General features: G+C 57.5%; 1 protein-coding gene across 1 annotated transcript; it reads right to left on the bottom strand.

The window, feature by feature from the left end:
• Positions 1-86: 86 nt before the first annotated feature.
• ATP13A1 (ATPase 13A1) lies at positions 87-16,858 on the bottom strand. Its single transcript, XM_019737001.2, has 26 exons — positions 16,431-16,858; positions 12,156-12,245; positions 11,859-12,049; positions 10,396-10,468; positions 10,067-10,222; positions 9,914-9,983; positions 9,732-9,838; positions 9,155-9,284; positions 8,973-9,028; positions 8,313-8,439; positions 8,096-8,233; positions 7,896-8,016; positions 7,369-7,526; positions 6,843-7,018; positions 6,654-6,764; positions 5,592-5,717; positions 4,683-4,791; positions 3,042-3,241; positions 2,868-2,964; positions 2,099-2,259; positions 1,917-2,031; positions 1,634-1,830; positions 1,041-1,183; positions 746-857; positions 521-664; positions 87-434 (listed from the first exon to the last, which is right to left on the bottom strand). Exons 1-26 carry the CDS (start codon positions 16,824-16,826, stop codon positions 324-326), a joined length of 3,615 nt encoding a protein of 1,204 aa, XP_019592560.1. The 5' UTR covers positions 16,827-16,858; the 3' UTR covers positions 87-323.
• Between the last annotated feature and the right edge of the window lie 285 nt (positions 16,859-17,143).

Here is a 17,143-nt window from a genome sequence, read left to right as displayed (position 1 = left end):
TCTGGGAGGACACCAGGACCGTGCTCGGTGACCACCCAGCCTCCCAGTGTCCCCTTGTGTGGTGCAGACAGATGGAGAGGCAGGGCTTCTTAAAACTGTGGATGCTTCTTTATTTACCAAAGGTGCTGCCCAGGGGCTGGTTCTGCCAGCCATGCCTGTGGACAGCCATGGGCGGGGGTAGGGGTGGGGTGGCGGGGTCCCAGCTCAGTCCTGGTGGGCAAGGCTGGGGCAGCCTTGCTGTGGGGCAGTGTTCCCTCGCGGGGCCCACATGGGGCTCCTGCCTAGCGGCAGCAGGGTAACCAATAGGTGATGGCACTGCTGTCTCAGGAAGGCACTTTCAGCTTCGGTGTCCCCAGGAAGAACTGCAGGACGCGGTCGGCCAGGAGTGCCAGGCAGAAGTCGAGGATTAGGACCTGGGCGATGACTAGTCTGAACTGCAGGGCAGGGAGTGATGGTGAGCTGGGTGCCCCCAGATGCGCCCAGTTTTAGAGTCCTGGGGCACATCCACAGGGCCACTCACCTCTACTGGGATGTCCACGAGGCCAAACTGGCTGTTGAAGTCAGGTGAGGAACCCAGGAGCAGGCCCACGACGGCCAGGAGCGACACGGCCAGGCTCCAGACCAGAGGCCTGTTCTCGGGCAGGCTCTCCATAAAGGGCGGGCCCTGTGGGGACAGACGGATGGCTGTGTGGTGTGGGGGCTGGGCGGCTGGGCAAAACCTGCTGGGGCTGGGGCGGGGGCTGACCTTGTAGTTGATGGCGAACGTGGCCATCTGCATGGCCATGGCCATGATGTACACGGTGCTGTTGACCAGGCTCGGCTCGAACTCCTTGTACAGGTCCACGAATGGCTCCTGCCTATAGGGGCGTCAGGGCTGCTTTGCAGCTCCGCTGCCTCTGCACGGAGCCCGGGCTCTGCCTGGCCCCGGCTGTCCCAGGCTGACATCTGCAAGTGCACCCTCCTCCCATCTCTCACCTCCCACCATAGGGACACTGCCTCCTCTGGGTGCTCCCTGCACCCTCTGCTCGGGCAGCACTCACTTCTCAGGGCTCCGGGCCTGGGCCTCCCGGTACAGGTAGACGAGACTCAGGAAGTGCACGCAGAACTGGAGCAGGACCGTGAGGATGGTGTACAGGTTGAAGATATTGGGCAGGGGCCGCTCTCGAGACAGGGTCTTGAGGGGCTGCAGTGGTGGGGGTGTGTGTGAGGAGACAGATGGGTGTTCAAGCCCAGAGTGCCGTGGGCCACCCACCAACCCTGCCTTCTGCAGGCCAGGCGCAGAGCGGTCACCACATCCTGAGGCCATGGGTTGGCACCAGGCCCCAGAACCCTGCTCGCTTGTGGCTAGTGCTAGGGCCCAAGTTGTGCTCCTCAAAAGAGCCTCAGTGGGCACCTGCCCTGCCCCCCAGCCCCCATCTGTAATGGGCAGACAACAGCTCCCATCCTGAGGGCTGCTGTGAGGAAGCAACAGACACATGGGGGCACCTCTCACAGCCTGCTCTGGCTGGCCCAAGCGTCCCTGGCCACGAAGCCACGAAACCTCTCAGCATCTCCAGGGTGCCGTGGCTCAGACAGACAGAGGGGGCCCTAGGCTGGGGTGGGAGCCACTGCTTTGCCTGGGGTCCCAGCCCACCTTGGAGCGGGAGATGAAAAGGAAGCAGCCAGCCAGCAGCAGCCCCTGCAGCGTGGCCTGGAAGTCGCTGAACTTGACACCCTCCAGGTAGAGGACGCTCTGACTGTACGCTAGGATGAGGGCATTGAGCGCCAGGATCTTGAACATCTGTAGCGTGGTCACGAGCGTGCAGCGGCCCTGCTTGATCACGTGGCAGACTGTGTGGACAGGGGTGGGGGAGGTAGGTGTGGGCATGGGTGCCATGCAGGGTGGGCGGGGGGACACGGTGGGCGGGGGTACTCACTGCACTGAATGGACGACAGCTTGGACGTGAAGGGCGCTGCGATGCTGGCGTCCCCCAGCTTCACGATGGGCATGCTCTCATCCTCCAGGTCCCGCAGCACTTGGCTCAGGCGGTCCTGTGGGGTGGCCGCAGGGTGAGATCTGGCTACAAGGGGGTGCTGGTGCCCCCCTTCCAAGACTCACCCTCTGGGAGATGAGTTGCTCGTCCTGGGGCGAGAGCCCCGACCTTTGCTTAGCAGCCCTGGAGGGGGCCCTGCCACCGCTGTTGCTCAGGATGGGGCTGTCTCGGGGGCGCCGCCTGCGCTCGACGACCCGCTCGGGGGCATTGGCCAGGAGTGCCACACCTGGGGGTGGTATATGTCAGGATCCAGGGGATCCCCTGGCAGCAGGCCAGATCGGGGTGCCCGCTCAACATCAAGGCAGTGCCACAGGCCTGAGCCAGACCTCCCCAAGAAGCTCCTCAGAAAGCACCTCTCTTACTTTCTACAAAGTACTTAAAAACAAAAACCTATAGGCAGGTAACACTAAATGTGTCAAAAACTGATTTCCAAAGTTGATTGCCAAGGATCACAGGAGGTAAATAATACTTGGTAACGATTGTAGTCGATAAATAAAGCCAAAAAATCTGTTCCATCAACACAGACCGAAGGTTGTGAACCACCGGCCAACGCTTCAACTCCAGCAGTGTGTCCCCACTTGTCCCATCTTTCTCTGGTCAGAGGGCCTGAGCAAACCAAGTCGCATTTGCCCCGCAGAGCCTCCCTGCAGCCACAGCCACACGGTTCCTCATATATCTGTGTCCCTCCTGACCTTGTAGACGTTTGTATTCCTGATCCTATTGGCCCTGCCCGTCCCCCACACTGCCTCCTCATGCTTGGTGACATGTCCCTGATGCTGAGCCCAAGTTGGCAGAACAGTGAAGGAAGGAACAGCCCTTGCCCCTGGGGCTTACCCACATCAGCGTGCTTCAGGGCACCCACGTCATTGGTGCCATCCCCACACATGAGGGTCACGTAGCCCAGCTCCTTCAGGCTGGTGATGACAAACTCCTATGTGGGTAGAGAAGGGCCAAGTAAGGGCTGTGTGCCACCCCACGGCTCTGCCCGCCTGTCACCCCTGCACCTACCTTCTGTTTGGGGGCCACGCGGGCGAACACCTGCACGTGGGGGATGAGGCGTAGCAGCTGCTGGGGGTCCTCGGCCTGCAGGTAGGCCAGGCCATCGCCTGTGAGGCACAGCGCATGCTCCAGGGCCAGTGCCTTCGGGGAGCCCTGGACCAGGGGCCGCACTATGCTGCCATCGATGGAGCACCACTCACAAGGCTGACCTGCAGGGCCAGTGTCCAGGGTCAGTGACGGGGCTCAGCTGCCCGGGCAGACCCCCTCACGCGGACCTCACATGCCTGGTCCCAGTCTCTCCTCTCTGGACACCTTCTTGATCCCCATCCTTCCTTATACCTCCATAACCTCATCCACACCTACCTGTGCTCTGGACTCCTGGGTCCCCCACAGAGGTCATCCACAGAACCCTCCAAAACAGATGGGGATCCCAGAACCCGGGCCTGAGCCACTCTCCTGAGACCATATGAAGGGGTCAGATTCGAACCTAGGCATATCCTCAGCCTGTTACTTAATTAGCCCTACCCCTGCAGCCTGCCTGAAACCCCATTCTCCCAGGGCCGGAGCCTGCAAGTCACTTCCTCCAGCCAGACACTTGCTATCCATTTCCTCTTTCCAGCTGGCGGGCCCACTAGCTCTCCCAGGACTGGATGGCTCACCCTGGACTGTCTCGGCTGGGCAGGAAACCAACTTCCACCCAGCTTTCGTTGTTCTTTTGTTAGAGCAGCTGCGCTTGCCAATCAACAGACCTAACAGCCACCTGCCTACTACCCCTGGGCTCTGAAGAGCCCAGCACTTAGAGCTGGATGGAGCCCTGGGACCAGCAATGCAGACTGAAAGGCTGGGAGGTTCCAGAAGTTGCCCTGGCTGGGCACTACCAACATCCTCCCCTGTAGCCCCGTGATATCCCTGGTTATATGTTGCCAGGCCCTGCACTGGGTACCATCCTTTGGCACCTGACAGATCCCATCCCACCAGCCAGAAGGTGCCCACGATGGATTTGCCCCTTGATTGATCCAACTCTGGGGCACCACTTTGCAGCGAACTGAGGGACCAGTTTTTGGCCACTCAGGAGTGGTCAATGTCTGGAGTCAGGCCTGGGTTTAACTGGGTTTAAATGCTTAGGCACAGTAACACCAAGTGACCTGGGTGGGTGGGTTCACTTCTGTTTCAATGTCTATAAAGCAGGGTCCCTATGTGGCATGGGAATGGCAAGCCCTCCTATGCAGGGCAGAGGGCTGTGACAATGTACACCAAGCCCTCTACCCAGGGCCTGGTCATGCCGAGCACCGGCACCAGCAGTCTCTGAGCTTGGGAGGGGGGCACATGCTGTGCACAGGCAGCTTGCCAGGCCCAAGGTGGGCATGACAATATGAAATGTGGGCTGATGTGACTACAGTCAATTGCCTTGAGGTTGGAAGCCATCCTTCATCTAGGAGCCAGTGACTGATACGTGGGTATGGAGCTCCTTGACCACATGGCCCAAGGAGCAGGGCTGTGACCCACAGGCCCATGTCACACTGCTGCCACCATCACAGGTACTCGATGAACTGGGCATGCTCACTCAGGTCAGGCATGCAGGAGAGCCACCAGGACAGGAGCTGTTCTTGGACTCATAGTCCCCCGACCCCCCGCCACTCGGGCTCTCACCTTTCTCTGTGGGGGGCTGCAGAATTAGCGTGTGTGCCTTCTCAATGAAGTGTAGCTCCTGGGCCACATGGCAGGCAGTGAGAGGGTTGTCCCCTGTGATCATCATCACCTGGGAAGAGGCGTGGAGGCTCAGGGGGCAGAATTCCAGCCTGGAGACCCGGTGACTGAATTCCCTCTAACAAAGGCCACAGAGGAAGGTCCTGCCTCTCACTGGGGAGTGGGCTTCCAGGGCCACCATCTGCCCACCCAGGGGTGTTTCATGAAAACGACACGTGGACGTGTGTCTTCCTGAGAACACCCATACCTTTTCTTTGCAGTATAAACTACGAACCTTGGTGTGGACCTTCTTGGCTTGGTAAGTGCCCAGGAGGCTATGTCCGGGGTGGGGGGAACCCCACACTCCAGCCTCCCAGCTTAGAGCTGGCGAGGCCTACTAAATGCCAGGCGAGGACTAACCACGTCACCACCCTCTCTCCGAGACTGCTCACTTATCTACCACCCCCTATACTGCATCCTGAGTCTCAAACTAGAGAATACCAACCTCCAGGACATACAGATCAAAGCCATGGGACAGACAGATGTGGCCTGTCTGGGTATTGCCGCCATGTCTCCTGACCCAGCCTCAGCCTCAACCTCCCAGGGATGCTGGAGGCCCAAGGATGCACAGTGAGAAGGGCAGGCGCGGGCTGGGTCCCAGAGCACCTCAGGCCCAGCAGCACGAATGCCCAAGCCACAGTGGAACTTGGCCCAAATCCACGGCATCCACTGCTGAAACCTGGACACCCACACCCACTTGCTGCCGAGGGTGTAAGTGTCCTCTGCTATCACATTCCGCACCGGTAAGGAGGAGCTGAGACCCACTGGCCCACCGCCCGAGCGGCCCAGGGTGGAGAGGCCCAGCAGCCGTACCCGGTGCGAGGCGTTCTGAATCTCCCGGATCACAGCCTTGGAATCAGCCTTGAGTGGGCAGGAGACCACGATGAAGCCGACGAACTTGAGGTTGCACTCCAAGGCCTCCCGCTTGACCTCCCGGGCCTGGATGGACATGGGGATACCCTCATGACCCGTCCCTCCTCAATTTCCCAAGGGTGGGTGGGTAGGTCAGAAGAAGGCCGTTATCTTCCCTTGTGGCACAGGGGCTTGACAGTAAGTGGGTGGTCCCCGCCTGATGGGTGCTTGTACTCCCTGGTGTGGACATGGCACATTGCAGAGACCTTGTGCCTTGGCTCCTGTCATTAAAGTCAGGGACTCTTCTTTGTTAACTACCTAGCACACACTCATCCTCACACACATCACAGCAGAAACCAAAAAATCCTCACTCCCGTGGAACTTGTCTACCAGAAGTGTGCCATAAAGACAAATCAGGATCAGAGTGCTGAATGTGATGAGAGAAATGAAGGCAGAGGAACAGGGCGGACAGGGTCAGGGGTGAGGCTGAGCAGGAGCGGCTCGGAGGGGGATGTGACGAGGTGTGCATGCTGGAAGGACCCCTTGGTTTCTTCTCCTTCACTAGGTGCAGCCTGCATGAGGGCCAAGGTGGAAGCAGGCGAAGGAGCAACGTTGGCAGTGAAGGTGGGAGGAGAGCTGATGAGATGTGGGGTTTCACCCAGAGCTGCGGATCCCCCAAACCATTCAGGGACCAGGTGGCTGGGCTGGGAAGGGCAGGGCTGGGCTGGAAACTGCTCCTGCCCATCTAAGGTGTCTCCTGACGTTCCCCAAGGGCGGGTGAGGCCCCGTGGGTGTGGGTGTAGGAGGCTGGGCCGAAGCGGCCCTGGGCTCTAGCATGAGATAGTCCCATGTGGGCAGGGCACCCAGCGGAGGAGAAGGGACTGAGGATGGTGTGCCACCTGGAGCCTCCAAAGGTAGAGGCTGGGGAGGAGGAAGATGAAATCAGGTTTGCTCACAGTGGCACTGCGGGGACACAGGGTGATGCAGACGGAAGGCTGACAGGTGGGGAGCCTGGGCCCTTACCTGCTGGTGAGTGAGGTGCCCCAGCTCCTTGTACCCCAGAGCCAGGACGCGGGCTCCTTCCCGGGAAATCTCCGTGTGGATGTGGTGATAGTTGGGTGGGCACTGGGCGAACTGCAGGGAACGCAGGGGACGTCACCGACTGCCTCACACCAACCTCTCCCCCAAACCCCAAGGCTGGGCCTGGCTCACCATAGAGTGCAGGGTTTCAGGGGCCCCCTTCACAGCCGCGATGTAGCAGAGGTCGGTGGAGCCCAGCTTCTCGTAGGAGGCGAGCACGGACATTCGCTTTAGGGCACTGGCAAAATGAAAGCGCTGGTGAATTTTCAGCCCCTGAGTTTTAATACTTCGGGGGAATACTTTCTCATCTGGAAACAAATAAGTACGAGTCCTGAGGGCCTTCGCTCCAAAGAGGCAGCCAGGCCCCCGCCTGCCCCTTCTCACTCCCCCCACCCCCAGAACCAGGGCCTGCAGGGGCTCATGGCTTCAGGGGGTCCGAGCTGGGAGATCTGGGCTTGGAGGACCCCGCCCCGTAGCTTTAGGTGGGGTGGGCTCCGACTGAGAAGAACCCAAGAGTGTGGCCTGCCCCAGGTCAGAGATGCCTGTGTCCACCCATCAGCCCGAGTTGGATACAGTCTCTCAGGGGTCTGGCCTGCCTGCCCGGGGCTGTGAGAGCCGGCAGTGTGTCTGCACTGGGTCCGAGATTCCATCCCCTCACCTTTGGTCAGTGTCCAGTCCACAGCTGTCAGCATGGCCTTCTCGAGGGGGTCACCCACCAGGGTGCCGTCGTCCAGCTGCATGAGGGAGTGGCATGAGGCCAGGGCCCGGTGCGTTTCTATGGGGATGTTGGACACGGGGGTCACCTCCTTCCCGTCTCTGCAAGGATGGGAAACAGCTGGTTACAGAGTTGAGGGACCCCTGGGAAGTGCCAGCTAGAATAAGGGATGGGCTCCCATATTTCATGCCAGTCACTGTGGGGGGCCACGGGGTGTCCATGTGTCCCTCGTGACACCTACGCCTGTCTCATGGATGCCCCTAGAGGTCACGTAGCTGCTCGGAGCCCAAGGTGACTCCCATGTCACTGTCACTCATGCCAAGACTGCAGAGGGAGCTCCCTGGGTCAGTAGTAGGGCCTCTGACAGGCCCTCACTTTGGGGGCTTGGGAGGGGCAGCGGTTAGTCCCTGGAGCTCCCAGAAAGCCCGCTACTGGCTTAGGTGCCTCGGGGCCCAGGCCTCCACACTCACCTGAGCCCGGCCACGCCGCGCACCACCAGGCTGTCGCTGGTCAAGGTCCCTGTTTTGTCAAAGCAGCACACCTCTACCTTGCCAGCAAAGGGGATCCGGAAGGGCTCCGTACAGTACATGTCTGGGAGACAGAGCCAAGGTCAGGGGTCCTGCCGCCAGGCCCCCCCACTCGGTGCCCCGGTCCTGCCCCAGGCACTCACAGAGCTTGGCCAGGGCGATTAGAGAGGTATTGACGGCCAGAGACAGCTCGATGGGCAGCTCAGGGGGCACGACTGATGTGAGGATCAGTGTGCATTCCAGAAACAGCTTATAGCGGTTGCGGCTGGGGTCCTTGGTGCCTGCGGAGACAGGGCCTGCCAGCCTGGCGCAGTGGGCACAAGACCCAGCAGACAGGTGGGGGGCGGGCATGGCGCTTACCTTCCACCCACACATAGGCAGCTGCTGCGATGGCAAAGACCAGGAGAAAGAGGATGAAGACAAACGTCTCCAGGTTGTTTGCAGTCACTCTCTTGACTCCGAAGAGGATCGTGCGCAGCAGCTTACCCTGGAGGGACCGACACGGGGCCTTTCCTAAGCGGGGGTGTGTGGGGATGGCAGCCTCCCCTGCCTCAGGGCATCAGGGCCAGATATTCCCGCAGCTCACAGGAAGCACTTGCCCTGGGCCCGCCAGTGAGTCCTGCAGCTGCAACTCAGCCAAGAGCCATGGAGACCAACGGCTGAGGCCTGGGTGCTAGGGAAGGACGTGGCTGAGGTGGGTGCAGGAGCTCCTGGAAGGAGGTCTGGCCATCACCTCTACCAGGCCGTCCTCCTGCTGCTTTACTGAGTTTATGAGCTCCATTCTATTCACAACCCCAAAGCACATGGTAACAGCTGGTCTGCTGTCTGCTCCCCACCGGTTCCCTCAGTTGGGGAGAGTGGGCCTGGTCTGGGGCTGACATCCGCACGGCCCCTGGCCCAGGACCTGCCATCAGAGGGAGCCTGTGGGGTGCACGTTTTGGGGTCCGACAGGGCTGCTGCCTTGAGTGTCCATTACCTGTCCTGGGGCCCACCCTCCCAGAGCCAGGCAAGGCGCCACACCTGGGACGTGTTGAATCCAGTCCTCAGGACATAGGCGACACACCCACTGTCGACCGCTGTGGAGAAAAGCAGAGTCAGCGTTGTTTTGGTCTGTTCCTCTGAACTCCCTCACGGCCAAGCAGACATGGCGGGGGTGGGGGTGGTGGGGCCAGGACACCCCCAGACACCGCCAAGGCACCTACGCTTCAGGCCCGTGGTGGCCTTCTGTGGGGGGATGTGCTGCACCACCTTGGTGCCCCCAAAGATGACATGGAGCCGGGAGTCGGCCTGCAGGTCCAGCACCCGGGTGGGGCTGAGGTCTTCGATGGGCTCCTGGGGGGGAGGAGCGGACAGTGAAGTTGACGGCCGGGCCCCGCGGCCTCCTTCTCCAAGCCGTCTCTGGAGACCTGGAGCCTGGGCCTGGAGGGGCCCGCCTGCTCCTCACAGCGCTCCTCGCCAGGCCCAGCACATCTCACCAGGGACACAGGCCCTGCCTGGTCTTCTCTGCACCTGCACATGTGTCCACGCCTGTAACCTGGCCTCTCCCAGGAACCATACCTTCCCTGTTACCTCAGGGCACCTAGACGTCCCAATGCCGTGAAACTCTCGTCTTCTCTTCCACTACCAGCCACCTTCCTCCGTCTGGGGCACTGACCCCGCCAGGAGACCTGGCAGCTCAATTCAGATGCCGTCCCCACTCTGCCTCCTCCCAACTCCTGGGTCGGGGGTCCTCTGAGAATGGCTCAGCAATGTGCCCGAGTGGACGGCCCTGCCGCGCACCTTCATCTGTGGCACTGACTCCCCTGTGAGCATGGCCTCGTCCACGATGCAGCGGCCCCGCAGCAGCAGCACGTCGCATGGCACCAGGTTCTCCTGTGGCGAGCGGCCTGTGGGACAGGGCCAGAGGGTCAAGGAGAAGCCATGGCTGGGCTGCCACCCAGATGGAGCAGAATGGGCCTCACCGATGGAGACGATGTCCCCGGGAACAATCTCGTCACTGGCAATAGGCCTCCACTTGCGGCTTCGGTAGACCTGGGTGGGGTGGGGTGCAGTCAGCTTTGGGAATGTGCCCGCACCAGGCCCAGCCAAGACTGCAGGGACCCTGCTGACCTCACCTGGATCGTGTGTGGCTTGTTGCCCATCTTCCGGATCTCAGACATGTTTCGCATCTGCTGCTGCACCAGAGACGCCTCGAAGGCCACCAGCATGGACAGCGTGAAGACGCTGTAGTACCAGTACTCGTCCAGGCACCAGAGCCCCACGCAGAACACCTGTCCCCGGGAATGCAATGAGGATGCCTGCTGTACCCCGAGGGCTGTTCCACCCAGGGACTCTGACCCACCGGGACAGGGAGGTTTTGGGGTTTGGAATTGGACGTAGGTCGCTCTGGCTGTGAAAGCCCTAAAGACCAGGGTGGGGAGAAAGGCCAGAGCTGCCGTTTTACCTGGAACACAAAGAAGGGTGCTGTGGCTCTCTCCTTGAACAGCTCTGAGAAGTCAGGCACCACCATCTCGGCCCTGCAAGAAACCAGACCCCAGGCCCTATTCATGGGGGGAGGCCTTGGAGGCCCCACCCTGATACCTCTTCCTGGGCCTCCCCAGGAAATGAGAAGCCCTGGCAAGCTTCTAGGTAGGACACTCCATCCAACTATGGCTCTCCTCGTCCCCGGGGCACCAGGGCAGGCAGACTGACACTGCGGCCCTCTGCTCTGCAGAAGCCAGATGAAGCTTCTGAAGTAGCAATAGGTCCTTCAGGCAGCTGCCCCCAAGTGGGGCTGGTGAGGGATGAGAACTCCTCATCTGGTTGGGTGATGAGGCAAATGGAGAAGGAACATCTGACTGGGACGAGAGCCCTGAAGGAGGCCCGGCAGTCCGATGCCAAGAAGCCCCACTGGGCCTGCAATATGGTGCCTGAGCCTCACCCCACTCTGGAGAGGGGAGGTCTGGAGCCAGGATTTTCCAAAAACTCCCCGAATCAATGCCTCGGAATGTGAGGAGCAGGGCCTGTCCTGCAGCACTGTGGACAGTGGGCGCCCTCTGACCAGAGGACCAGCCAGGTCAACTAGGGCCGTCCTCGCTCTGCCCTTGAACCGGAGGGATGTCCTGGACGGGGGATGTGAGAGAAAGAAACCACAGTGGTCCCACCTTGTATTGCACTGGGTGCCTTTACATGAGCAACAATGGGGTGAGTGGGGATGTCCCAGGCTGCCACTGTGGCTGGCCTGGGGGTTGGGGATCGGTAAACATTTCTTACAAATCTTCCTATTGGAATGACAGTTGTGGTACACAATTAAGTCAGGAAAGAATTCCCTAGAGATTCTGAGTGTTTTCAGGTCTCCTGTCACGGTGGCCAGGATGGGGGCTCTGCCCTCTCCCAGCAGCGTGTCAGCACTGGCGTTTTGGTGAAGATTAAAGGTGCAAGTGCACACAGAGCTCCTGCTTCTACCTGGTACAGAGAAGAGCTACTCTGATCAATGACGTCTGTTTCATCACCATTCTTTAAGTGCCAGGATGTGTATGAGGAGAGTGGTAAGAAACTACATTTAAAGGAAGAAGTCAAAATGAAGAGGCTTACAGAAACAAAGGTGAACAGTCAATTCTTGCAGGCCGTAGGCCAAGCTCCCCAGGAAGACCTCCTGGCCGTGAGCCCTCAAGGGCTTCTGTCAGTGGGACAGTTCAGGGAAAACTGCACTAGAGCACATTTCTCAAAGGGTGCCACCTTCACCTGTGATGTTTCACGGAAAAGGTGGACTCCTCCACCCCATTTCTCAGGCCCCTGGACTCAGGAGTGGGAAGGGGCAGAAACGGGAAAGGGGCTACTGGCTGGGACAGGTACACAGCCTGTGGCTACAGGTAGAGAGGCCCAGCCCTGTCAGCAGGGACCACCCACGAGGATGTCAGGACTCACTTGTTGCTCCCAAACTTCTTCTCAGCTGCTCGGATCTCTGAGTCCTCCTGGAACCCTCTGTTGCTCTGGTAGTAAGAGAAGGAGTTTCCCACAGGAAAGGCCACGGGGAGGAAGCGTTTCTTCTCCAGGGCGTCGTAGGAATACTTGATCTTCTGGAATTCGAAGGACAGCACTTCCTGCCCACCTTCGCCCTGCAGGAGAAGGTGTGTTTTTGGAAGAGGCCCCTACCCTGGGGGTGTCAGCGCCTGGGAATCCCACCCAAGCCCTGAGTTGGGCGGTCTGGCCGGCGGTCCCTACCTCATCACGGTGCAGGGCCACGAGCTCAGTGGAGCCATTGTTGGGGGTTGGCACTACCTTCACGAAGGTTGCTTTGCTGAGGTCGTACTCCTGCGAGAGGCAAAGCGATGCCGCTGAGCCCTTCTCAACCCCACAGCCCCCACTGGGCTCTGGGTGCTGGACTGGCCACTCCCCAGTCTGTCACTGGGACAAGGGACATCATCAAGTCATTCCTGTGGTCCTGTGTCATAAAGTCAGGGCCTCAGATAGCATCCAATGCCCAGGGCTGTTCACAGGTGACATGAACTCAAAGAGGAAGAACACTGTCCAGCAGAGGTGCACCATTGATACGTGTGAGCCAAGCCCTGTCATAGCCCACCTGGCCGGCAGCTGCTTAGCTTCCTACCCCCGCCCCATTGCTATTCTCGCTGTGTCCTCCCGCAAGGAGGACGCATGAGGCTGAAGGCTTGTCCTTGCCTCAGCTAAGTGGCTTGGCATGTGCTGTTCTCTGTGCCTAGAACACAGCAAAACAGGCCTTTACTCAAATGTCATCTCAGGAGGCCACCTCTGGATGCCCCAGGTAAAGCTCCCTCATGACATTTCTATCCTCATCCCTATTCTCTATTTTAAATTTTTTAAAAATTAGTTTCAGATGTACAAAGCAACATAGTATACATTTAAAGCCCTTATAAAGTGATAACCCACACCCAAGCGACTACCCCTCTGACATCTTACACAGCTGTTACAATACCATCGACTATCTTCCCTGTTGTACCCCACATGCCGTGACTATATATACCTATATATTTAGTTATAGTTGACATTCACTATTATTCTACTTCAGCTTCAGGTGTATAGCACGTTGGTCAGGCATCTACACATCTATGACATGATCCCCCTGATAAGTCCAGTGCCCATCTGGCACCTTACATGGTCTTTACAACATTGTTGATTATATTCCCCATAGTGTATTAACTATCAATTTGTATTTCTTAACACCTTCACTTTTTTCATCTGCCCCCAACCCCATTCCCATCTATCACCCTGACAGATCTAGTACCTGTCTGGCACCATACCTAGTTATTACAATATTTTTGACTATATTCCTTATACTATACCCTACATCCCCATGACTACTGTATAACACCCAATTTGTACTTCTTAATTCCTCCCTGTTTCACACGTCCTTAACCCCCCTCCCATCTTAAGGAAGTCCCTCTAAGAGTCCCTATAATACTGGTTTGGTGGTGATGAAGTCCTTCAGCTTTTTCTTATCTGGGAAGCTCCTTATCTATCCTTCAATTCTAAACGATAGCTTTGCTGGGTAGAGCAATCTTGGTTGTATGTTGTTGCTTTTCATCACTTGGAATATTTCCTGCCATGCTCTTGCCTGCAAAGTTTCTGTTGAGAAATCAGCTGACAGTCTTATGGGGGCTCCCTTGCAGGCAACTAACTGCTTTTCTCTTGCTGCTTTTAAGATTCCCTCTTTGTATTTAACCTTTGACACTTTAATTATGATGTGTCTTGGTGTTGGCCTCTTTGGGTTTATTTTGTTCGGGACTCTTTGCTTCCTGGGCTTGTATGTCCATTTCCTTCAGTAGGTTAGGGAAGTTTTCTGTCATTATTTCTTCAAATAGGTGTTCAATTCCTTGCTCTCTTCTCCTTCTGGTACCCCTACAATGTGAATGTTGGTACACTTGATATTGATACTGCCACAGAGGCCCCTTAAACTCTCAATTTTTTGGCTTTTTTCTTTTTGCTGTTCTGGTTGGGTGTTTTTTGCTACCTTATTGTCTACATTGCTCATTGGATCCTCTACTTCATCTAATCTACTGTTGATTCCCTGTAATATATTCTTCATTTCCTCTGTTGTATCATTTCTTTCTGACTGGTTCTTTTTCACGTTTTCCATCTCCATTTCTCTGAGATCACTGAGCATTCTTATAACCAGTGTTTGGAACTCTGCGTCTGATAGATTGCTTATCTCCGTTTTGCTTAGTTCTTTTTCTGGAGCTTTGTTCTGTTCTTTCATTTGGGACGTTTCTTTGTCTTCCCATTTTGGCTGCCTCCCTGTGTTTGTTTCTGTGTATTAGATAGGGCTGCTATGTCTTCTGGTCTTAGTAGAGTGGCCTTATGTAGTAGGTGTGTTGTGGGGTTCAGTGGTGCAGTCTTTCTGGTCACCTGAGCCATGTGCTCCAGGTACATCCCTTGTGTGGGTTTTGTGGGCCCTCCTCTTATAGGGAGCCTTGGATGATAATTACACATCAATGTGAGGGACTGGCTCTTGGGCTCACTGTTTGTAAGGACTGGCCTTGACTACAGTAGAAGGGTTGTTGTGCCAGGGCTGATCCTACAGAGCAGGATCTGCCTCGGTGGGACTCTGGTGCCTGCCCAATTCGCCCCTTGGGTGTGCTGTACTTGGAGAACGCTAGATGCTCCAGCTCCTTTTGAAGCTGGCCACTGGGTGGTGCCAGCCCCAGAACCACCTTGGAGGGGATTTGCTGTATGTCTATTTCAGCCACAGCCTGTGCCCCACCCAGGACCACCTAGTGGGAGCCAGAAAGAAATCCGCAGATGTCTGCTGCCGGAGCTGTGCTTGGAAGCGCCTTTGAGAATTCTCTCTTTAGTGTTGATTGCAAAGTATGAGTTCTATCTCCCCCACTAACACCATGAAGGCAATGGGCTTTGTCTGTTTTGTTCACTGCTGTTTCCTCAGTACCTAAGACAATGGAGGCATCAAATGGAGCTCAATTAACACTCCTCAGTCATGAGTGCATCCACCCCACTGCTGCTATGCTAGACCAAGCACTGCATATGTATTTGAGGGCAAGGCACATACGTGTGTGTATGTGTCACAGTGGTGATCCTAAAAAACAAGGTCCTGCCCCTCAGAGAGTTTATGGACAATGGAAACAGGCAGAAAATAATGACATAACATTACGAACTCTGGTAACGCCATGGGAAAAAAGGGCAAAGTGCTGCACAGGGCTAGCCCCACACAAAGTGCTTTGCAGATGTTATCTATTTCTTCTCACAATGGCACTCTGAGGTAAGTGTTACGGTTCTCACTTGACACAAGGGGAAATTGAAACCCGGAGAGCAGAAGAACTGGCATCTGAGATCTCTACTGCAAACCCAGAACTGCCTGTCCTAACCCCACAGCTGCTTAGCTCCTCCGTGTTCTCCATCCCTGGAAAGGAAATTAAGTCACATTTTTAAGCTTTGGACCAAAAGGCAGCTGGAAGATTGGGGGGCAGTGTCACACTTCCCCCAACTCCCTCCTATGTTTCTGTCCCTCATTGAGGTCTTTCATTGTATTGACTTGAATCCACCAAGCCCAGAAGTTTGAGCCCCACCCCTGGAATAGGCTTGTTAGGATAGGGAGATTTCACTCTCAGAAAGAAGGAGGATTCAGTTCAGATTTGGAGTCAAAGATGGGGACTCCTGTCTCTTTCTGCAGCCCCTGGTGCAGTTCCCTTTCCCTCTTCTTTCAGCTGACACAAACCTGGGATCAAAGTGGAGGCTGACCTCAGTGCTCAGGGCTCCAAACCAGCCAGTGTTATCTGAGGGACGCCCAGAGGGCCACAGTAGCACAATTACGGATATCAACTGCTGACCCAGGATAGCTCTCATCCAGATTTGGGTCCAAGGGTCACATCCTGACAGCAGTTCTCACCATCGATCACCCTCATCTTGCAGATGGACATAAAGAGACTCCAAGCAGTTAAGTCACTTGCTCACAAACAACTCCTGCTCCTCTCAATGCAGTGATTAACTGCATTTCAAGCTCATTTTGGTCGCAGTAGTGGAGGACTCTGAGCACTGGACAGCAGGAATGATGTTCAGTTTTCAAACAAAGCTTCACAGACAGGAAAATCCACCCCGCAGGTGTAGCCTCACACTTTGAAAACCAAGGTGGGAGAGAGACGTCAAGGAAGGTAGGACCGTTTCCAGGAGAAACAATAGCGTACTCGCTAGGATGGGAGCGAGCATTAACTAGCCCTGTCACACAGTAACACATACAAGGCCCTGCTCTAAACTTTTTATAGGTATTACCTTATGGAATCTAAATACCCACACCGGAGAGGAATTCCAGAGAAGGGAAGTAACCTGCACCAGAATCGCATAACGAGTCGGAGTGGGACTAGAATTATGCCAGCGCTAAAGGGTGCAGTGCGCCCCTGGGGACCCAGGTCGGCAGGAGAGGCCCGGACCGGGTATCGACACGAACGCCGCGCCTAGGACCCGCGGCGAAGCCCTGCCGTGCGGGGGTCGGGTTCGTGCCTGTGCACTTACCGGGGTGCAGGTGAGCGCGCAGTGAGCATGCACCGACCAATGCCCCGAGAGGAAGGTGAGCGCGTGCGCGAGGCAGATAGTGGCGAGCACGAGCAGCGCGGCCTCGGGGATCTGCGCCCAGCTGCTGCCCCAGCCCCAGCAGCCGGCGGCCGCGGCGCCCAGCCAGGCCGGGTAGAGCAGCCCAGCGAACGGCAGCACCGTGAGACGCCGCAGCAGCGCCAGCCGCCGGTATGGCCACACGGCGGCGACCAGCTCGTCGCCGCTCGCTATGAGCCCCGGCCCGGCGGCAAGGAGCGTGCGCGGCTGCGGCCCCGGTTTGGGCTGCCCGCCGGGCCGAGCCCCGCAATGCCGGGCCCCGGAAGGCACCGCGTTGCCCACAGCCACCGCCGCCGCCATCTTTCCCAGCGCCGCGCTCGCTTCCGGGCAGAGGCCCCGCCTCACTTCCGATGTTTTACATCCGGTGAACCCTGGGCGCTGCCACAGCGGCGGGGAGTGAAAAAGAGCCAGGACAACGTAGGGGGCTGGGGCTGGAGGTGGCTACTCAGGGTATCGCCATGACAGGATTGGCCGGAAGGAGAGTCAGGGCGCCGCCATGACAGAGCGGGTCTGAAAGAGCTGCGGCGCCTCCCTGCCCTGCCACGCCGGACTGAGACCGGAAAACACGCGGCAAGGCGGCCTGGGCGCCACTTTGACAACCTGAACCGGAAGCGGCT

This window comes from Rhinolophus sinicus, linkage group LG07 (assembly GCF_036562045.2).
Source record: "Rhinolophus sinicus isolate RSC01 linkage group LG07, ASM3656204v1, whole genome shotgun sequence".
Taxonomy (NCBI): domain Eukaryota; kingdom Metazoa; phylum Chordata; class Mammalia; order Chiroptera; family Rhinolophidae; genus Rhinolophus; species Rhinolophus sinicus.
The sequence above is the reverse complement of the archived record's forward strand: the minus strand, read 5'-3'. Positions and strand labels throughout refer to the sequence as shown.

What these genes read in the sequence shown, in the direction of transcription:
- ATP13A1 (XM_019737001.2), bottom strand. Translation starts at nt 16,826, where the DNA reads ATGGCGGCGGCGGTGGCTGTGGGCAACGCGGTGCCTTCCGGGGCCCGG. An exon ending in TTCAGAACGCCTCGCACCGG is followed by an intron (nt 4,792 to 5,591) that starts GTACGGCTGCTG and finishes GCCTCTTCCCAG; the next exon opens with GTGATGATGATCACAGGGGA. An exon ending in GCTGTCGTCCATTCAGTGCA is followed by an intron (nt 1,831 to 1,916) that starts GTGAGTACCCCC and finishes CTGTCCACACAG; the next exon opens with TCTGCCACGTGATCAAGCAG.